At 49.5% G+C, this 22,591-nt stretch overlaps 1 protein-coding gene across 6 annotated transcripts in view; it reads right to left on the bottom strand.

The window, feature by feature from the left end:
- Positions 1-14,914, bottom strand: part of TRAK1 (trafficking kinesin protein 1) — a 113,470-nt gene extending 98,556 nt beyond the window's left edge. For 2 of the 6 annotated variants that reach the window (XM_081825106.1, XM_081825145.1), the window contains exon 1: positions 14,630-14,914. Coding sequence is in view for 4 of the 6 variants with exons in the window: in XM_081825033.1 (XP_081681159.1) it covers positions 10,520-10,610 (91 nt within the window). In the remaining 2 variants the exon portion in view is untranslated. Of the gene's footprint in view, positions 1-10,519; positions 10,658-14,629 lie in introns of those variants that run through there. The other 4 variants (XM_081825033.1, XM_081825037.1, XM_081825057.1 and 1 more) reach the window with 4 other exon arrangements.
- Between the last annotated feature and the right edge of the window lie 7,677 nt (positions 14,915-22,591).

The raw sequence follows: 22,591 nt of genomic DNA, 5'->3' as shown, positions 1-22,591 counted from the left end.
TAAGCTGTCTGTCTTCCCTGTCGGATTCTTTGAACAATTAACCTCCTCTTTCCTTCAATCCCTTTCAGAAGTTGCGGACCCCAGGGCACCGCACATACCTGGTCTCCGGGTTAAGGCTGCCACTCCCGTTGCTGGTGCTTCCCTGGCCCACTAGGTGGTGCTGCGTGCACACCTGGGCGGGCCACTCCCAGACTCCTGGTCCCAGGCAAAAGGAGACTGGGCACCAGAGGAATCCCACACCCTTTCTCAAATCAGATGTGTCTCTTCCCATTTCTACTCACCACAAACCCCCCCATAAGTAGGGAGAAATCGAGCTGAAATAACACTAAGCAATGGAGTTCACACCTGCAGTTATGATCATCTGAATGGACTGTTGTCAAGGTTTTTCTTGATACAGAAAAAGAAGTACAATTATATTTATCAGACAAGCTGAAACTTAGCACGTTGGTTTGAAAGTGAGAACAGAATTCCTATAAGAGAAGGAATGTCAGGGTCACCATGCCCCTAGGCTTAGCCTTATCATCATCGTCTTTCCAACCATTAAGAAGAAGGAAGGTTCTCTCCCACTAGGAAGGTTCAGTTTGGCCCACATACATGTTTCAGCATACAGCTCAAAATCCAGGAGGGCTGAAAACCCCCTGGAAGAAGATTCGAGTCTTGCTCTGAGCTGGTTCACACGGGGTCTGGAGTTAGCGTCCACATTCTCTGGCTCCTCCAGCCACAGATGGTTCATTTTCTCCCACCTGCCCTTACCTTGGCTCACTTGAGACTCAAGCCACCCCTTGCTCACGCTCACTTGTCCACTTCCTAGTCCCTCCCTGGACCGCACGCTCTACGTCTGCCAGCCGCACCTGGGCCACCTCTGAAACCTGAAATTCAGATGCCCCCTCCCGACCACGGACCAACCCCTCCAGCCCCCTCTCCTCACAGCTCCCCCTCACTTATTCCCATTATGCCACATCCAGACCACCGCCCCGTGATCCCTGCACTTTGCCTCTACGGTGCCCTTCCCTCCAGCTTGAATCCCACAGCCCTTTGCTTCAACTACCCTCCTCATTCCACAGTACTTTCACCCAATTCTGCAGGACAACAAGCGTCTGCCTCACCCTGCCCTGCCCCTGGGCTCCCGGAAGCACTAGGGGAAATCACAAAGCACGTGGGGCTGGTGGAAAGCTCCAGAAGGCTGGGGACTCCCATGCTCAGAGGGGCCACCACGCCCAGCACCCCAGCACCTATTCTGACACAGTGCTGGGGTGGCAGGGCTGGGGGATGAGATGGGCTGGGTAAGGTCTGAAACAGCCTCTCTGCAGGGCAGTAACTCAGGGTAAAACCACCTTCCAGCAGCTTCCTGTTGCCCAGAGGTGAGTGGCCAGTCTCTGCAGGCTCTCCTTCCTTCCTTCTCTCCCCCAGTGGTCAGGTTCCCTCCTGAAGACGTCCAGAGCTCACATGCAAATGCTCAGCCCTCCCTTCCCGTTTAGCTCCATCTGAGAATTCCCTAGACCTACCGCACACTGACTGCATGCGCAGTGTTAAGGACCAGTCCCTTCTCTAGTCTGTTCGCTCACCTGCATGCTCAGCGGCATGGCTGGGAAACACCTTTACTAATCTTCCTCTTCTGGCCAAACCCCAGCATATCCCAAATCAGCATTATGTAGCCCCTTCATTATCCCAGATGTGTCCGAGAACAGAAGAGGGCTCCTATTACCCAGACACAAGAAAGGAACTAGTTTACAACAGGCCACCTTCACCTCCTCCGTGTGCCAGAAAAGCACTAAAGAACATTAACCCAGCAGGGCCTCTAACCTGCTGTCTTTACCTAAGTAGTTCTGGCTGAATGTGGCACAGCTTCTAGAGTCTGCCCAGCTAGATCCACCCCTGTTGTAAAATTTTTAGAAAAAGAAAAAAGAGGTCATGGCTGGGAGGGGGCATCTGAACTTCAGGTTTCAGAAAACTTGGGTGGCTCTGTCCATTAAGCATCTGACTCTTGATTTCGGCTCAGGTCCTGATTTCAGGATCGCGAGGTCAAGCCATGCGTCGGGCTCCACACTCAGTAGGGAGTCTGCTTGAGATTCTCTCTCTGCCCCTACCCCCACATGCTAGTATGCGCTCGCACTCTCTCTCTAAAATTAAATGTTTTTTAAAAAGAAAAAATAAATAGCTTCTCTTATGGGGGGGGGAGAGCAGGGGAAGGAGAAGGGGAAAGGGAGTAGGGAGGGAGGGCAGAGGAGGGGAGACAAAGACAAGAGAGGAAAGAGGGGGAGAAGTAAAAAGAAACGAGGAAGGGAAAACTGAAAATAGAAGTCCTCTGAGCTAGCCCTCCGGCAACGGGATGCTCACTGGCCCCTGGCTCTGAGGCAGGTCCTGGTATGACTGCAGTTTAAAAAGCCAGGGCCCTCCAGGCCTTCCCAGAGCCTCGGACTGACCACGTGTCCACATGCATGTGTTCAGTCTGTTTCCCAGGACAGACACCTGCAAAATTTAAAGACTCGAATCACAAACACACAGTGATCCCTGTTTGTATAAGGCACAGGACACACCCCAGCGGGTGATCCAAAACCTGGCTTCTCACTTCTGGAATTCAAAATCAAGCCGTGCCGGCAGTTGAGGACGATGGGCAAGGACTATAGCAGATTTCCTGGTAAACTGGGCTGGGTGGAGGCAGCCTTCACCAAAATGGGAATTAAGTAGAGCCTATAAGTAAAAAGAGTCACCAGTCCTTACTGAACACCTTCCCTGCACCGCTGTACCAAATACCTAATAGGAATCACCACACTGAGTACCAACGACCCTGAGGTTCTTATTGTCATCCCATTTTAGAGATGCAGAAACAGGTTCGGAGACTAGCTGACTTGCCCCAGGTCCCACTGTAAATGCTGTAGCTGTAAAACACACCCGGATGTCTCTGCCCCAAAGCCAATATGCTTTAGGCTGAGAACCCCGGAAGCCACACTGCTTCTCCCTTGGGAATACTGACAGAGTCTGTTTGGGCTGAAATATGGGGGTGGGTGAACTTCCCACAGGAGCAAGTTCATGGCACCTTGAGAAAGTATAGTGGGTCAACCCTTATTTCCTCTCAAACCCCATGTATGTCCACTAAGGTTTCAACAGAACTATGTTAGAATAAGCATAAAAGGAGAGCACCCTATATATCTTATTAAATGGAAGGAGGGAAGAGTAGGCAAGGACAGTTTTACCAGAATAGCTACTCAGTGAAAACCTAAGGCAACTGAGCTTCCTAGAAACCAAAGCAAAAAGAGACTTTCCCCGGCACACACACCAAAAAAAACCCCTCATTGTCTAATAAAAAGCACACATAAGCAGGAAAGAAAACAGTTCAGCAAGAACCCCAAGAGTTCATCAAGAAAATTTTTTAAAGATTTTTTTTATTTATTTATTTGAGAGCGAGAGAACGCGTGCACGAGCAGGGGGAGGGGCAGAGGGGGAGGGAGAAGCAGACTCCCCGCTGAGCAGGGAGCCCGATGTGGGGCTCCATCCCAGGACCCTGGGATCATGACCTGAGCCGAAGACAGATGCTTAACCAACTGAGCCACCCAGGTGCCCTGAGTTCATCAAGAAATTTTATAATATAATGGGAAGTATCTTTGAAATAATTTTTTACAAATGATGCAGAGATGCCAGTCACTTCTATAATCAACTAAAGCTTAAAAAAAAAAACAAAAAAAACAGAGATCATATGCTAAAAGTCTATGAAGACATTTAATGGAGAACATTTCCATCACTGTAGAAGGTGCTACTAGGCTCCTTATAGAGCATCAGAGTTTTCTAAGTATTTCACAGAAATATGTCACTTGCTCCCTCCAGTAAGTCCATCATTCCCATCAGACAGGGAGAGAAACAAATTCTGCCTCCCCAACACTCCAGAAGCGTCGGAGACCTGCCCCGCCATGAGGCCGCCTGGCAAGGCCTTCCAGTGATGGGAGCCAAATCCAGCCCAGCTTGCCACTCCCCGCAGAGCCGGCCCCTGAACAAGGAGAGCAGTAAAATAACAAAAAAGGAAGAACAAACCCCGCCGGGCGAAGGAAGTAAGAAGTGAGAGAAGAGCCACGAGTGGGTAAAAGATGAGCACATTTCTGGGAGACAGATGGGAGCGCGCTGATGTCAGAAAGGACAGAGTGAGTCTGGGGCCCAGTAAAGGGCGGAGGGGCCCTGGGATAGGCTCAGAGACAGAGAGACAAACAGAAGAGGGGGAAGGGGCAGCAAACCAAGGGAGAGCAGAAGGGCAACAGGTGAAACAACTCTGCAACCGCTGTCCTTCCCCCTGACCCTCCACCTACCGCCCCAGCCTCAGGCAGCCCAGGGCTTTCCTCCAGGCCGAATACACACAGATGAACAGACAATGATAGCGAGACAGACAGACAAAGCACAGATGATAAACAGACGGCAGGCAACTGTAACAACACAGAAACTGACTCACTGAACGCTTACTATGTGCCCACAGCATGCTCAGCACTCGGCGTGTAGTAACTCGGTGAATCCTCACGGCAAGCCAGTGAGGCAGGTACAAGGAGACCTTCTCCTCCGTTGGCAAAGAGAGAAAGGAAAGCGTAAATTACTATTCTCTCATACGGAATTATGGAAGTAACTACTCCATGGGCTAAAAACAGAAACTGTTAAGAAGCATTTCTCCTCAGATACGGAAAATAAAAATAAAAACTCCCTCTCTGTACTGAGAGGAATATAAATCGAGACCATCTGTGCTCTTGTTTTCACACCTCAGTTGGCAAAGCGCGAGGTGTTTGCTAATACCCGGGGTGTAGGGGGGTGCAGGGGGTGTGGGCCCAGACACCCCCACTTTATCTGAACAATAGAAAATACAACCTCTCTGGCAACATCCATCAAAACTAAAGTCCCCACTCCAGAAATTCTCACAAGCGTCTTCCATCACATAGTTGCTCAAATATCTGGGAACGTCGATATCCCCTGCAGCCTTCGTCGACATCACGAGGGACCCTGAATTAAAACCACCCAGCTAAGCTACTCCTAACTTCTCAACCCACAGAAATATGTGAGACTATAAATGTTTGCTGTTCTAAACGGCCAAGGTTTGGGGAAGTATGCTGCGTAAGTGATACAGGAGAATTAAATGCAGGTAGATATAAAAGGCATTTAGGACAACACCTAGTACATAGTAAGTGCTCTATCAATGTTAGCTATTACTATCAATAATCTTCCCACCACAGGGCCTTTGCTCACACTGTCTTTGCTGCTTAGAATGCTCTTCTCTCAACCCCACCCTGCAAACTCCTACGTACCCTTCAGACTTCTGCTTAAATACTGCTTTCCCATAGAAACCTTCTTGGAAATGCCACTTCAGAAATCCCCTTTATACAATCTTTTATCACCCTCTGCTTCTCCTATGAGTATCAAATAAATAGTAATAGTAGTTAAATAGTAATTCATGTGACTATTTTTAAGACACTTTTCCTCTTCTGAAACATAAAAGAATCTCAACCTGGCACACCGCCCTATCCTCTGTACACACAACAGAAACTCAATTATACCTCTTAAAGGTCAACAACCCATTAGAAACATGAGCAAAGACAAAACACACACACACACAAAACAGGCTGTTTGCAGAAAATAAAATGCAACAGAAAAGGGGTGCAGACTATTCATAATGAAAAAGATACAAAATAAAATGAAGTACCTTTTTTCATGACTACCTGATTAACTAGATGAAAAGAGTTAATGATGCCCAGAGTTGGCAAGAAACGGCCACTCCCTCACACTCGCACTAGGCACTAATGGGTGCAGGCAGTGCTGTGATGTAGACCAAATCCTAAATGCACATTCCCTGTTACCTTACAGACACATAGGATAAGTGACCCAAAAGATACACATGTGGGGCGCCTGGGTGGCTCAGTTGGTTAAGCGACTGCCTTCGGCTCAGGTCATGATCCCAGAGTCCCAGGATCGAGTCCCGCATCGGGCTCCCTGCTCAGCAGGGAGTCTGCTTCTCCCTCTCCCGCTCCCCCCTCTTGTGCTCTTTCTCTCTCTCACTCTCTCTCTCAAATAAATAAATAAAATGTTAAAAAAAAAAAAAATACACATGCAAGAATGTTCCTAGGCGTACTGTTAAAACGCAAACCCTGGAAATAACGCAAAGGCTCCACCAAGAGGGGTCTGCCCCAAACAGCGGCTCTTGCTTGGACCTTAAGTGCCCAGCACACAGTCAGTTGCCTTTGCAGCTGCCACCTTCCGGGTGATTCCACCCGCAGAGGCAGGACCTGACTGATTGTCACGCACCCTGACGAGGCCACGTGCATGCCATCGCAGCTGAAATCCAGGTTACAGCAGTTTGCTTTAGCTTCTCATCTATGTTACAGTGGGGCATGACGCTGGTTCTTTAAAAATGGTCTTTAGAAGGATGAGTGATCTATCCATAATAAAGGACGAATTTAAAAATATGTTATAAAAAGGAACGGTACACCTGAGAATTGCTGGATTAAAAAAAATGATAAGGATGAGAGACAACAGGAGACTCTGTAGCTATTTTAAAAGATTAAGGCAATATTATATGTACTGTAATGAAACAATCATAAGTGGTAGTGTCAACTTTTTTTTTTTTTTTTTTTTTGAGAGAGAGAGAATGAGAGACAGAGAGCATGAGAGGGAGGAGGGTCAGAGGGAGAAGCAGACTCCCCGCCGAGCAGGGAGCCCGATGCGGGACTCGATCCCGGGACTCCAGGATCATGACCTGAGCCGAAGGCAGCGGCGTAACCAACTGAGCCACCCAGGCGCCCCCGGTAGTGTCAACTTTTTAAAAATACACATCAGCGTATAGGGTATGGTCCCATTTGTGTTCTTCTGAAAAAGAATCTAGAAAAAAACTTCTTGGAATAATTTAAAAAAAAAAACACCGTTAAACATTACATAGATGATAGAGTGTTATTCTACACTGTTGTGCTTTGGTACAATCCAAGCTTTACCACTTGAATGTATAATTTTTATACTTTAAAACCCTAGTTAAATGAAATCATTAAAAACAAATTTCAGGGTGCCGGGGTGGCTCGGTCAGTTAAGCGTCTGCCTTCGGCTCAGGTCACGGTCCCAGGGTCCTGGGATGGAGTCCTGCATCGGGCTCCCTGCTCAGCGGGGAGTTGGCTTCTCCTTCTCCCTTTGTGTGCACACGCTCTCTCTCTCTCGCTCTCTCTCAAATAAAGAAAATCTTTAAAAAAAAAAAAAAAAGATTCTCTGTCCCTCTCCCTCTGCTCCTCCCCCTGCTCACTTGCTCTAGCCCTCTCTGTCTCTAAAAAAAAAAATTTCACAATGGAGGAAGTTCATTGAAATAGGCTCAGCAAATGCCACTGCTGGGTCTAAACCCCAAGGACCCCCATTTTACATGAGATGACAAGCCACTCCACTCCACGCCTCCTTAAAGGTGTGGGTGATAACAATACCCGCCCCACCCCCGACCCCAGCAGGGTTGTGCTGAGGACGAAATGAGTATCCCCCACGGTGCCTGGAAGCCTGCCAGGCACGGAGCAACCACCTGTAAGGTCAGCCTGTGTTAGCATGTGTGATGGCTGTCAACCCGACTGAGCCGTGGGGTGCCCAGAGAGTTGGCCAAACATTACTCGGGGTGTTTCTGTGAGGGTATCTTTGGAAGAGATCAACATTTAAATCAGTAGACCGAGTAAAGCAGACTGCCCTCCTTAATGTGGGTGGGCCTCATCCAATCTGGAGAAGGCCTGAACAGAGCAAAGTCCAGCCTGACTGCCTTGGAGCTGACATCAACTTTTTCCTGCCTTTGGACTCAAACTGAAACACTGGTCCTTCCCAGCTTGCAAGCTGCTGGTCTTTGGCCTGGAGCTACACCACTGGGTCCCCTGGGCCTCCAGCTTGCTGACTGCAGACCTTGGGACTTGCCAGCCTCCATAATCCCATGAGTCAATTCTTCATAATAAACCTCTTTATATATGTATATCCTGTTGGTTCTGTCTCTCCGGAGAGCCCTGACTAATACATGATTTATGAAATCTGATTTGTTCCAGGTCTAATTACAGCTATAAAGTTCCAGTTCATGATGATTTCAGCTGGAAGGGCTCAAATCCGTCAATGTTCACACGGTGGCGGGGGGGGGGGTAGGGAACACAGACAGGTCTCTCTGGGCCACAAGTCCCAGAGTCACCACTAAACTGCACAAGCAGGGGAACATCTGAACCCAGCTGCAAGGCCTGCTCCTGGCAGCCGTGCACCCTCTCTCACCGAGTCCCTGGAAAGTCCCTACAGCAGACCCTGGCCAAGGGGGCAAACAGGGTGCTGAGGCCAGAGGCCCACACCTGGCCACTCAGCCAACAAATGCCTCTGAACCCTGGTCTGGTCACATCGAAAAGAGGGCACCTTGACAAAAGCATGCATGAAGCGACCTCACTCTGATACCTGCAAATCAAATTAATATAAATCCATTATGAAAATGGAGCTTCTGAAGGAACACCATGAGGAATGCTATTTGCTGCTGGGATCGATGTTCTGAAGCCCCTGCAAAGCACGCCTGATTAATACTTTAAAATAAGATCACTCTTGGGGCGCCTGGGTGGCTCAGTTGGTTAAGCATCTGCCTTCGGCTCAGGTCATGATCTCAGGATCCTGGGATCGAGCCCCACATCAGGCTCCCTGCTCAATGGGAAGCCTGCTTCTCCCTCTGCCTCTGCCCCTTCCCTCTGCTTGTGTGCTCTCTCACTCTCTCTCTCTCAAATAAATAAAATCTTTAAAAAAAATACTAAGATCCCTCTTTAATTTTGTTTAACATAATTTACTATTTGCCAGCTTCCTGAAATGGTTTAAAATGGGTAAAGACTAACAGGAATACACTGGATACTTTCAAAACTTATTTCAAATTCAAAACGAAAACCAATTAGGAAGATAAAAATATATATATCAAGCACCTGGAACTACAGCTTCCCAACTGCATGCTAAGAATCTTACTAATGCGTTTTACCTAAATTTTACAATGTATGTCAAAGACCCTGTGTGACAAACATTCTCCCCACTCACCTCACAATGAGGGACTGATGTGGAAGGAGGATCAGCAGCTGGCCTCCACAATCACTTATAGCGTACTTAAAAGACAAATGTGAATGTCTGCGTGTTTTGCTGAAGATTAAACATTAGCTCTGGAAATCAGTGTACGAGGCCTTCCCTCTGCATTCCATGCGCAAAAACCAACTGCTAAACAGAGCAGATTCCACTAAGAAGAAGAAAAGAACACTTCCAAGTTAAGAATTTAGAAAACATGTGTAATTCCCTGGATTCTAATTCACATCTTCTCACCCCGTGAAAGAAGGGATAGTTCACGGTCCATTCTTTTCTGTTTCATTCAGCCAAGCACCATTTAGGTTATAACTTTTCAACGAAAAACACATGAGGAATTTTACACCAGACATGAACCGATAAGCAAGACGTTAAACCGAATTCATTAAAGACACCCATAATATTTTCTCTGAGCATGTTTTCAAAGGATAAACCATCTAGTTTGATGGCTTAGGTTAGTGATGGAAAAGGAACAAATCCTAAACAGTGGATCTGCAGAGTGGGAGCAATTCTCGTGGGGCCGCCGCTGGTCAGCTACACCTCTGCCCGCCTCCAGTGCTCGGGGCAAGAACCAGTTCTCATGCTGGACCCCAGCAAAACGCTGGCCTTGAGGAGCTACTCTGATTCGGTCAGAATCATGGAACATGCCTGAAGGAGCTTTACGTAGCCCCCCACACTCACACACACACAGCACCCCATCATCTCTCCTCCAAACTCTTAAATGTCCTGAAAACTGAACCAATTCGAACAGGCCGAGAGGGGCTCGCCTCTCGGTTTACTGGGTTTGAGCCCAGACAGCTCTTGGTAACAGCATGTAGACAGGGCAGATACCAGACACTCATCCATCATCAGACTCTGATCGGCCCCACAGCAGGGGAGACAAGCCAGAGCAGAGCTGATTCGCAAGCTCTCCATCACTGGGGTGTGGATCAGAGGTACGGACGGGGCCAAGCACACTTAGCAAAGAAAAAAAAAAAAAAAGGAAAGGCAGAAAAGAGAGGAGGAGGAAGGGAGACGCTAACTCTGTTCTTCGCCTTTCAAAAAAGTCCTCACTGACCCAGATGCCAGATGAGGTTCTGAAAAACCAGGATGAAGACACAGAATTAGGAAAAATTGAAGAGCTGGAGAGGCCAGAGCAGGGCTTGGAGACCCTCCCTGTTTAGCTGCTGCAAAGAACCACAAGGGGGAAGGTGGTGGGAGCCCAGGAGGCCTGGTCTCAACTCAGAGCTGCCCCTCTCGGCCGCGTGTCACTGCTTCCCCTGAGCCTCGGGGATGAGGGGACGAGGCGGCAGCAGCCTCTAAGGACCCTCGGCTCTGCCCTTCGATGATGCGATACTGCAATTTCCCCACCACGTGCCCAAGGACGAACCACCAAGCAGAACAGGGCAGGAGAGACAGTACTTCTCCTGTGGTCTCCTCTCCTTTCCGGCCACACTGCAGAGAAAACAAACAGCAGACAACTTACCACAGGAGTCTGTCCGAATGAGCCTGCCTTGGCCAAGTCCTGGCAGAGGCTGGGCCCCGACGGGCTGCCCGAACTGAAGTACCAATGCCATGTACAGAAATCAACTCCAAAGGCAGTTAGTTCAGTGAGAAAGGGGATTCTCCATGAGAACCCCAGCGCGGGCAGGACCTCGGCACAGCTACCCTCCTGTGCCTTCCTCAGCAGCTTTCTCGGTTTGCTTGTTGGGGCAAATCCTAAGATTGCAAGCTGCTCCGGAGGCACAATGGGTTACGTAACTCCAGGCAGCCTGGGCACCCTATCGGCTCATCTTGTCAAACCGCCCCAAAGAGAAAATGACGCACCCCAAAATGTGATATCCTTAAGTTGGGGGTGGGAGGAGGGGAGCAGGGCTTTGTGCTGGACATTGGGCTCTGCCTAAAAACAAAAGAGGAACAAAAAGTCTTCTGTTCACCTCACTGCTCGCTGGGAACCGGGGGCGGAGGGTATTTATCAGAGGCCTGATGCCAAGTGGGCTCTAGGGACTGCACTTGCAAAGCCCCTGGAGGCACAGAGGCATTCTTGGGGACACTCCAGGTCTCTCCAAGAATATTTTTCACTCTGTGTCCTCCTCTCAATGACCATCTAGTAAGATTTGAACCTGAGCAGGTTCTCCTGATCTGATTGTGTGTTTAAAAAGCCTCTTTCGGGCGCCTGGGTGGCTCAGTTGGTTAAGCGACTGCCTTTGGCTCAGGTCATGATCCTGGAGTCCTGGGATCGAGTCCCGCATCAGGCTCCCTGCTCGGCGGGGAGTCTGCTTCTCCCTCTGACCCTCCTCCCTCTCATGCTCTCTGTCTCTCATTCTCTCTCTCTCAAATAAATAAATAAATAAATAAATCTTTAAAAAAATAAAAATAAGAAATAAAAATAAAAAGCCTCTTTGGTGGGTAGACAGAGAACAGACTGCACAGAAACAAGCAGGGAAGCAGGCATCATCGGGCTGCCCAGCACCTTGAACATGTAACAGGGTCTGTGCACTCCTGTTTACTGAGCCACCACCAAACGGGACAGCACTGAGCTCTGCTGCTCAGCTGTCCTCGGGGCTTGCCACTGACGTCCCAGCAAAGGGCCCCCAGGCACCACGCCCTGTGGCGTTTGAAGTTCCAGCACTGCATTCTACCATTTCTTTGTCCTCGAATGTCACGTTCAGAGAAAGTGAAACTATTTCAACAGACTGAATGTTTCCTGGATTTCGCTGGCACAGATGCCACTGGAAGCCTGGGGGTTAGTTCACATGCTTGGACAAATGAGGACGCAGTTGGGACACTGCCTCCGCCAGGAAGCCCTATGGGTCCTCCCCCAACCTTCCCCCTCCCAGGCTTGGGCAGGCACCCCCCTCAGCGTGCTCCCATGTGCCCGTGCTTATCACTGTGCTAACCACAGTGCACTGTCCATTTTCACTTGCTCATCTGTCCACCCCACTGGACTGTATTCCTGGGGGCGCCGAGAACTCCTGTTCCGGGGTCACAACCTGCACGCAAATCTCACCCCTCAGAGCTCAGGGATCTTAGGCAGGATGCTGAACCTCTCATGATTTAGTCTCTTTACCTGTAAAAAGGGGATAATAGACCCCACTTGCCAAGCACTAGCCTTAGTGAGGTGCTATTTTAGTCCCTGGGATTCAGGGCTGCACAAAGTCCTTGCCCTAAAATACGAACACATAGTAGCTCATGACTAAGTCCCAGGAAAGGGAGAAGGGCAGTCACGAAAAGGCCTCTAATGAAGTGCCCTTTGGAGAAAGTGAAGAGGGAATCATGAGGACATCGGGGCAGTAAAGTGATCCAGGTGCTGGGCAGCAGCAAGAACAAAGGCCCTGAGGCAGCACATTCCTGGTGAGTCCAAGGATTAGCAAAGAGGCCAGTGTGTCTGGGGTGGAGTGGGCACAGATGAGACAGTCAGAGGGGTGGGAAAGCCCTGTCACTGAGACCGCAACCCGCCACAGTCAGATAGGAGCCCACTGGAGGTCTGGAGCAGAAGAGTTAAGTAAATCATCTGATTGTGTGTTTAAAAAGCCTCTTTGGCGGGCAGACAGAGAACAGACTGCACAGAAACAAGCAGGGAAGCAGGAGGCCCAATTAGGAGGTCACTGCAATAATCCAGACGTAAGAGGAAGGTGGCATGGAACAGGGTAGATGCCGTAGAGCTGGTGAGAAGCTGTCAAATTCTGGACACGCTGAAGACAGAGCCAACAGACTTCCCAGCAAACTGGGGTGTGAAAGATACGGAGGTCATGGATGCCTCCGAGGTATCTGGCCTGGGCAACTGGAAGGACAGGAGTACCATTTATAAAGACAGGGCAGACCACAGGAAAAGCAGGCGGAGGTGGAAATCGATTCATTTTTGGCTGTTCGAGTTTAAGATACCTATGGGCATCCAGGCGAAGATTTTTTTTTTTTAAGATTTTATTTATTTATTTAATTGACAGAGAGAGAGAGAGAGAGAGAGCGTGAGAGGGAACACAAGCAGGGGGAGTGGGAGAGGGAGAATCAGGCTTCTGGCCGAGCAGGGAGCCCAATGCGGGGCTCGATCCCAGGACCCTGGGATCATGACCTGAGCCGAAGGTAGTCGCTCAACCAACTGAGCCACCCAGGCGCCCCCAGGCGAAGATGTTGTATGTGGAGTTAAACCAACATGTCTGGCCTCCAGGGGAGAGGATTAGTCTGAGGACAGGAGCAGGACAGGGGTCAGTGTGGGGCAGATTTTAAATCCTGGTGACTGGGGGAGATCACCTGGAGCACGGGTGCTGATGAGAGGGTGAGGGGCTAGAAGGACTGAGCCCCAGGCCCTCCAACATCCCCAGGCTCGGGAGGACCAGCAGCCAGCAAGGCAGGAGAATAGGCGCATCAGGGATCCAAGGGAGGACTCGATTTCCAGAAGGGAGTGGTCGCCAGTGTCAACCCCTGCTGAAAAGGTAAGAAGATGAAGCCTAAGGACGGACCCCTGCACTGGACGAGGCCCTCAGTGCTGGGGGAATGGTGGGCTCGCAGCCTGTTTGCACTGGACACAGGTGAGCACAGAAGAGAAGATGCAGTGAACACAGAGAGGAACAGAGACATGGGTACGGGCACTGGCTGTGGGGGCCGCAAACGAGTCTTTTTACAGAGGGAGAGATCACAGCACGTTTCTGTGCTCACAGGAGAGCTCCATGAGCAAGGGGAAACGGAAGACGTGGAGAGAGAGGAGCTGGAGGAAGTATCTCCTTCCAGAAGTGGGCAGGCCAGCAGGGGTGGGATTCCGTGCATGAGCAGCCGGAGGGCCACTCACTCGTGGGGCTGGAGCCCAGCACAAGGGATCCTGGGCCATCCCGGTGGCCCTCTGTACTCGGGACACTCCTGACACACAGGAGGTCCCCCAGGCTTAACTGTGAGACAGAGCAGTGGAAAGCTACTGGAAGCAAATCTGCACATTTTCAGCTGTCATCGGGCATTATTTCAAACAGGAGGAGAAAAGTAAACACTGCAGACAAAATGAGAACCAGGGCGAACTTTGATATGAAGGCATCTGGATGTAACTCTAACAATGCTCCTCGCTGCTGTTTGCGCACCCCAGACTACACCATATCTGCTTGGAGCCCCTGCATGCCCTGTCCCGATGATCCCTCGGGGGGAAAGGAACAAGCAAGAGCTCCAGCATGATGAACTCTGCTCCTGGGACATGGGGAAGGTGTGACCGATGCAGGCATCTGTAGGAAGCGCTACCCAGGCAAGCCTTGGCAGTAGGTGCCGGGCACCACAAGCAGTTCTCCAGGTTTGCACCCCACAAGGCAGTCATGTGTGATCTCCATTCCACCTATCTTTATGTGTGAATCAGACACTGAGCCTCAGCGAGAGGGGGGGGCACCAAACTACACTGAGCATCGCTACAGGCTGCTCAGGGTTCAAAATTCCCATCCTTAACCTTCGCGGCGATTCTTCATCTCACGTGGGTTCTCCGTGGCGGGGCTCGGAATCCCAAAGCTCAGACTCTCTGCGCTCAGACTTTTCCTCCCTGGCCCTTCACACCTCCCCCAGACCCACCCCTGTGGCCACGCCCCTGGGCCCCCCACTCCGTCCTAGGCAGGAAAGGCCCCCTTACCGGTGATGGTGCAGGCATCCCGGTACCCTCTGCAGCTGGGAGCATCTTCCACAGCCTCGCTTACATAGTGCTCCTCAGGGATGCCCGGGCTGCAGGCTAGGACTGCATGGTTGCACGCCTCCAAAGGGGGCACAGAGTTGGCCAAAGTGTCGTCGTGCGGAGCTGTGGCGTCCAGCTTGGCAGGTTTCACAGGGAGGTGCCCACTGCCATCGGGGGCCCCGTTGCCGGAGTCTGGGGCAGTCGGGTAGACAGCCCCCGGTAGGTCTGGCACACCAGCAGGCGCTCCTTACAGGGAATCTATGGGACAATCCAGAGAGAAGAGCAGAGTTAGTAGAGTCTCTGGGGGGAAAAAAAAAGGACAAAATAAGGGCCCTGAGATAATGTGGGTTCAGATCACAAATTCTGCAAAGTGTTTCCTTCAAGCCAAGGTATTTCCCACCAAATTCTTCGATTTTGATAAAAGAAACTGCAGTAAATTGTGGACATGCTTTAGCACAATGGTTCTCAAAGTGCGACCTGAGAACCCCTGGGGTTCCCTGAGGCCAGTCTGAAGGGCTCACCAGGTCAGATTTTCTAAAGTAGTTCACTCTCATTCTCTCTCACAGAGCACAGGGGAGTTTTCCAGAGACCACATGATGTGTGGTGACACCTTGCCCTGAAGGCTTATTAATGGCATGTGTACTTCTGTATCACTGTGGCTTAAACTTTTCTGTTTTGATTTCTAATACAATACATATGAATCAATATAACACCTATGAACAAAAGCTCTTTGGGATCCTAATTTTTAAGGGATCCTGGGACCAACAAAGTTTGAGAATTACTGCTCCAGTATATAGTTCTTTTTTTTTTTAATAAGTATAACAATAATCAGTATAGTTAATAGTTAATAACCAGTATAGTTCTTTTCTTTTAATAAGAAAACAAAAAGAGGGGAAAGCTAACAGACATTTTACCCAACACCAACACAGCACAGTCAGTCCTGACAGAAAACTACAGCCCTAGGTCTGTGACCTTTTCCCTCCATAAGAGGTTATTTACCACAATACACCAAGAGTTCCGATTAGATATAAATGAATTCAGCCCTCATTAAAGTGAACACACAAATACAAAGTGGGAAGGAGTTGAGGAGTTGGTAGATCCCTGGTGAAAAGTGAAAGGTAACCAGGGATAAAACCAGATTGTAACATCTAGTCAGTGATTCAATCCTACCCGGTGACCCCTTCAAACTAGTCTCAGGGAACCCCAGGGGTTCTCAGGTCGCACTTTGAGAACCGTTGTGCTAAAGCATGTCCGCATATACAAACAGATAAGCCGCCTGATAAGAAAAAGCCTGGAATTCCCAAGCAGAATCCCAAAAACATTGCAGGCCGCAGAGGCTGCCCTCAAATACACAGATTTCTTAAAGAAGACTTCAACCGTGGATTATACAACTTTTGCTTTCAAAGTCCATAAAGTGAGGGAATTGGCCTAAACCCTGATTACATGTACTAAATTGCTACTGTCCTGCCTCTTGGCGCCTTTGCTTCAATTTACAGTAGTCATACACTCACTCCAGAAACATACTGTTATAAAACGAATAGTTCAAGGGCGCCTGAGTGGCTCAGTCGGTTAAGAGTCTGCCTTCGGCTCAGGTCATGATCCCAGCATCCTGGGATCTAGTCCCACATCAGGCTCCCTGCTTAGCAGGGGTCTGCTTCTCCCTCTGTCCCTCTCCCTGCTTGTGCTCTCTCTCGCTCTCTCTCTCTCTCAAACAAATAAAATCTTAAGAAAAAACAAACAAATAGCTCAAGTGAGTATAAGCACTTTCTTTTTTTTTTTTTTTTAAAGATTTTATTTATTTATTTGACAGAGAGAGACACAGCGAGAGAGGGAACACAAGCAGGGGGAGTGGGAGAGGGAGAAGCAGGCCTCCTGCGGAGCAGGGAGCCCGATGTGAGGCTCGATCCCAGGACCCTGAGATCATGACCTGAGCTGAAGGCAGACGCTTAACGACTGAGCCACCCAGGCGCCCCAAGCACTTTCTAAAAAACATAGTTTGGGCACATCAGCAAATGCTCACTCAAGCCTCAAAAGGGAACACAAGCAACCATTTGAAGCACAAAGTACACTTATTATGTGCCGCAACTGGCAAAGCCTTCAGAAGCTCGAGAGGCCTCTCTTTCTTAAGCAGAACAGAACTACTCCAATTTATTTTCTCATCTCAAACCCCGGTGAAAAGAACTAAGTACATAGGCATGTGCATTCATATGCATGCTGCACTTGAGGTACATCATATCCCGCAATTTGTGAATTTTAATGCTCACCACGTGACTTTCTTTGGTCATAATATTTTTGTTTTGTTGTGGTTAAAAAAAAAAAAAAACACATAACATAAAATGTACCCTCTTAACCATTTTTAAGTGTAAAGTTCAGTAGTACTGAGTCCATTCCCACTGTTGTGCAACCGATCTCCAGAATGCTTTTCGTCTTACAGAACTGAAATTGCACCCATTAAACAACCCCCCAGCCCCCTCTCCCGCCAGAACCTGGCAACCACCATCTACTTTCTATCCTATAAATTCACTACTCTAAGCGCCTCATGTGAGTGGAACCATAGTATGTCTTTTTGCAACTGACTTATGTCACTTAGCATAATATCCTCAAGGTTTATCCATGTCGGAGCATGTGTCAGAATTTCATTCTTTCTAAAGGCTGAATAATATTCCACTGTATTGAGAAGCCCTTCTTGAAAAGAAAAAACCAATCTCTAGCCCATTAAAGTTAAATGGAAAACAACCTAAACTTCTATCAATACAAAAGTAGTTACAGGGGCTCCTGGGTGGCTCAGTCATTAAGCATCTGCCTTCGGCTCAGGTCATGATCTCAGGGTCCTGGGATCCAGCCCCACGTCGGGCTCCTTGCTCCGCGGGAAGCCTGCTTCTCCCTCTCCCACTCCCCCTGCTTGTGTTCCCTCTCTCGCTGTCTCTCTCTCTGTGTCAAATAAATAAATAATAAAATTAAAAATTAAAAAAAAAAAAAACCACAGTTACAAATTACAGCTGACCCAAACACTGAAATTCTGAAAGAGGAGATAATCCACCTCAGACACAGGCCTCCGTGCCAGGTACATCTAACATTCTCAAAATAATCACAGATCCGCAGATTCAACCGTAATATTCACTTGCCAGCATTCCCCATCCTATTTCACCGTGAAACCTTTCTCCACATGATACCTAGCTGTGTGGCGTTTACCTAACGGAGGTCACCTTGGGAAAAGCCTCCCTGTGTTTGACTCAACCTCCATGCCTCCATCATCACTTGTCCCGAACACACATCTCCCACACATTGTGAGCATCTTGAAAGCTGGTCCTGGCACCTGTTGGGTACTAAGCAAATATTTACAGCATAAACAGTAACGAGTGAACAACAAGGGATTTGGTCCAAATGATGCTGAGGATCTCCTGAAGCTATGAAGTAGTAGTTCTATGATCCATATACGAACCAAAGGGTCTAAACTCCCAAATTCCAAATGCTAACCTTGAGGACCTAACAGAAATGAACAGGAAACCTTCTGAAGCACGCCTGAGGTGTTCTGGGGATGAGGACCATACCCCGTGGGCTCTCCAGGATGGCACCAATCGAACCTCACCGCATCATTTCCATTACTGACCAATACACACCAAATGTGATTTCGTGTAAGATGACGCACACACAACAATTCAGGAATCAGGAAGCCTCACCTATAAACCCCTCAAAAGTTGGCTTGCAAGTTCCTCACCCCGTTTCTAGCTTGAAGAAAGTCAGAGCCCGTGTCCCCTGGGGAGAACTCAGGGATGGTGGGGGAGGGGCGACGATGCCTCTCTCCTTCCCCAAAGTGTAGCCAGGTGAGGAGTGCTGTGAGAGACACCCTAACATTTCAAAAATCAGGTTTCCCAGAACAGTGGTTTATCAGCGCTTTTACTCATAATGCAGTATTCTGCTTGTAACTCTGGGTCTCTAAGAGCTCAAGGATCAGAAATAAACAGAGCCAGGCACCCAATCAGACTCCAGAGGCAAGCAGCCATTGCAAAGGAGGCCACCCAGCACGGGACCCCAACAACCCCAAAGCATCATTTGGGGGACAAGGGGGAGAGATGAGCTCCTGTATGTCTCAGAGCCTCAGATTCCTCTCTCTGAGGCAATAATACCCACATCTCTCAGACTGTTAAACAGATTATAGACATGGATAAAAGTAAAGTAGCCAGCACCGTGCTAAGCACACAGCAAACCCTCCAGTTTTACAAATTCTCAAACTGGCCCCCCCCAAAATTATTTACTGTGTAAGAGAAGTGACCCTTGAATATACCTAAACGTGCACAATTTTGAACACCGGTATTCTGTAAGGCAGTGCATATCTGTAAAGTCTTAACCATGTCAACTTTTTTTTTATGATTTTATTTTTTTGAGAGAGAGACAGCACATGGGCATGAGTGGGGGGAGGGGCAGAGGGAGAGGGAAAAGCAGACTCCCCGCTGAGCAGGGAGCCCAACACGGAGCTCGATTCCAGGACCCTGGGATCATGACCTGAGCCGAAGACAGATGCTTAACCAACTGAGGCACCCAGGTGCCCCACCAATATCAACTTTTATTAAGAGCTCGTATTTGGAAGCTCTAACTTACACCACTCACCACCACCTCCCTGTCCTTGCTGGGGTCCTGTGACCAGCCCCATTTTACAGTTGAGGCAAGGCATGCTCAGAGAGGTTCAGTAACTTTCCAAAGGTCACAGAGCCAGCAATCCAGGTCTTCATTGCGACAAGTGACAGAAACCCAACGTGAAGACAATTCCCGGCACCCGGTCTCTTGCCTTCCCCTCCGTCTACCGCACGTGAGAATTTGAGAGGCTTCACGGGGTCCAGGAACAAAGCAGCCGCAGCCCTGGGTGCTCTCTGGCTCCGGCAAACCCTGGCACCCCAAGCAAAAGGCCTCTTTCAGCCAGAGGGAACAAACAGGGCTTAGGCAAAGCGAGAGTGCATGGTCCTGACCCATGAAAGCGCCTCTGTTTCCCTGCCTGAAAATCTGCTTGCGGAGCCTGCGCCAAGGAGGGATTTTTCTCGGCAGAGGAGTGAGAAATTCTGCAACCTGGTCAATTCTTCAGCCAAAGGGGTGCCAAGAAAAGAAGTAGGAGAAAGTACACACGGAGGCGGCTTTGCATTTGAGCTGAGAGAATTCTCTGGCCTCCGGCCTGAGGCCCTTGATCCCAGCTCCCCTGCCTCACTCTTCCTCTCAACTTGTGGTCCTCGATCCTGCCCCCTGGTTGTCAGGGGATGTGACGGGCCACTCATCTTGCTCCAGTTTGTTGCTGACAAAGTACATGTGTGCAAGTTTGTCCCCCCTCCACCTCCCAGCATGTGAGTTTTGGAAACCAGAAATAAAACCCAGAGAGCTGTGTGACACTGAGGAAGTGGTGCTGCCCCTCTGGGCCTCAGATGCCTCATCTGGATCAGGGAGGACCTTGAGCGAGCATGAACCCAGACAGTCCCTTGCAGCTAAGCCACATGAGGAGCCCCAAAAGCACAGGATATTACGGGAAGTGTTCTGTGTCATCAGTCCCTCCCCCGCACACACCCCCCTTCCCAGTACTATCCGCATGAACCCTCCTCCCTCACCCACATACAGGGGACCCTGGCAGGAAAGCCAAGTGATTCTGTGCAGACACAGCTGCCCTCTGCGAACACAAATCACCTATTTCTCAAAGGCCAAAAAAAGGAGCTTCCATCAGAACAAACTCAGAGGTTGTTGGAGGAAAAAACCAGAACAGGGCTCCAGATTGGTGGCCCAACAGGTGACAAGGAGAAGCCGGTGTTGGGTGACTCCCTCAGCCAGGTGCTTGAGCTTTCGAGGCTTCCGTTTTCTGGGCAAAGGCATCCAATATATTTGGGACTGTGACTTACTGTCATAGTTTAGCAATTCTGCACAAACAGGTCCAAGTACAGCAAAAGTCTTCAAAAAGGGACAAACTGTTCATCAGGATTGTATCAGTCCCCCACTGATGCTGTGACAAGCTGCCACAGATACCTATTTATCAACTCACAGTTTTTTATAGGTCAGCAATCTGATATGGGCCTCACTGGGCCCCAGGCAACAGGTTAGCAGGGCTGTGATCCTTCCTGGCGCTCTGGGGAAGAACCTGAATCCAAGCTTATTCAGGTTGTCGGTAGAAATCGGTTTCTTGTGTTTGCAGGAATGAGATCCCGGTTTCCTAGCTGGGCTGTCCACCGGGGGCCAGTCTCTGCTCCTAGCCATCCTGTGTTCCTTGTCACACTTCCCAGGTCCTTGCCTGTGCCCACCACATCTCAGAGCAACAGCATGTTGAATCCTTCTCACACCTGGAACCTACCCCCCTCCCCTTCCTCCACATCTTTATACCCTCCTCTTCCATCTTCCTTCTCTGCTTTTAAGGGCTCATGTGATTACATTCACATAATCCAGGGCAGTCTCCCTGTCTTAAAGTCATGTGATCAATAACCTTAATTCCAACTGCAAGCCCCTTTGAGCCAGAACCTAGGTTAGTTCCGGACTGATTAAAGCCAGGGGATGGCAATCTTGAAAGAACGACTTTAGAATTCTGCCTCAGGGCCTTTGGATCTGAAGCCACGGTACACCTCAGGAGCCCCCCATGTCGCCCCCAGCCTGGTGAGAAGGCAAACCAGAGTCAGCCCAGACCCTTTCGGCCCCACAGGAAGATGACTGAGACCCAACACTGGGGATTCCAAGATGTCGCTCATCTATAAAATGCAGGTGCTACCAACAGGTTACCAAGTGGCTGGGAGAAGTAGACACAATGGAAGCAAATGGCCTGCCCGGCCTAGGATGGGAGCCTAAGCATTAGCACCTGAACATACTGCGGAGGCATATTTATGTCTACAACACACTGTTTTTCTCTCAAGAATAAGGTAACTTGCAGGCTGTGGACTCAGGGCACCCACTCCCGGGCCCGGACATTCCCTGGAGGCTGACTCGCTCACAAAGGAGCCTGACTAAGGTACAACGAGCACTAGGTTCACCCCACTCTCGGGCCAGCCATACTAGAGCTGCTTCTCTGAGCAAACTGCTGTGTGCTTCAAAGGTGGTGAGACCTGCGTGTGCTATTTCAGAACGCAGACGGCCTCAGCACTCCTGTAATTGTAAAAGGAGCCACAGGCCCGGCACTCGACTTAGTAATTTACATGCATGACCTTGTTCGTGGCTCACAACCCATAAAAGTAGCATCAGTAGCTGCTGTTTTCAGGAGAGGAACTGGCTCAGAGAGATAAATAGCTTGCCCAGGATTTGAACCTAGACCTGAATGGCCCCAAAGACGCTGCCCTATTACAGTTGTGAGTAATCCCGTGCAACTATGTCGTTCAGTCGAGTGGAGAATCATATCCCACGTGATCTCTCACCGCTGACCCTTCTCCTACAGCTGTCCACTGTCTCTCAAGTCAACCCTCCTGGGGCGCCTGGCTGGCAGAGTGGCTTAAGCATCTGACTCTTGGTTTCAGCTCAGGTTGTGATCTCAGGGTCGTGAGATTGAGTCCCACGTCGGGGTCCACGCTCACACGGAGTCTGCTTAGACTCTCTCTCCCTCTCCTTCTGTCCCTGCCTCCATGCTCACGTGCGCTCTCTCTAAAACAAATAAATAAATCTTTAAAGACAAACAAACAAACCCTCTTGCCGTAGTAGGGGCAAAGGAAGCCAAAGTGAAGACCCCACTGAAACCATTCAAGTACACATAAGAAATATGCGTCCCCCCCCAGCCAGGCCAAGGTGGGGTATGATCTCCAGGGCCATGCTGGATAGGCAGGCAGGCTGCCGAGCGGCAACCACACAGGTCCGGTCCTCCCTTACTTGTCCGTCTTATCGCTCCCTCCCTACCTCATTTGACCTTTCCGCCACTCCCACCAGCCCCAGCCAGCTTCTTAAATAACTGGACAAGCAGTGAAGTAGTGGAAAATATCATGC

The sequence above is a fragment of the Leptonychotes weddellii genome, chromosome 1 (genome assembly GCF_054177405.1).
Source record: "Leptonychotes weddellii isolate Sample4059 chromosome 1, ASM5417740v2, whole genome shotgun sequence".
Taxonomy (NCBI): Eukaryota; Metazoa; Chordata; class Mammalia; order Carnivora; family Phocidae; genus Leptonychotes; species Leptonychotes weddellii.
This window is presented reverse-complemented; position numbering and strand designations above follow the sequence as displayed.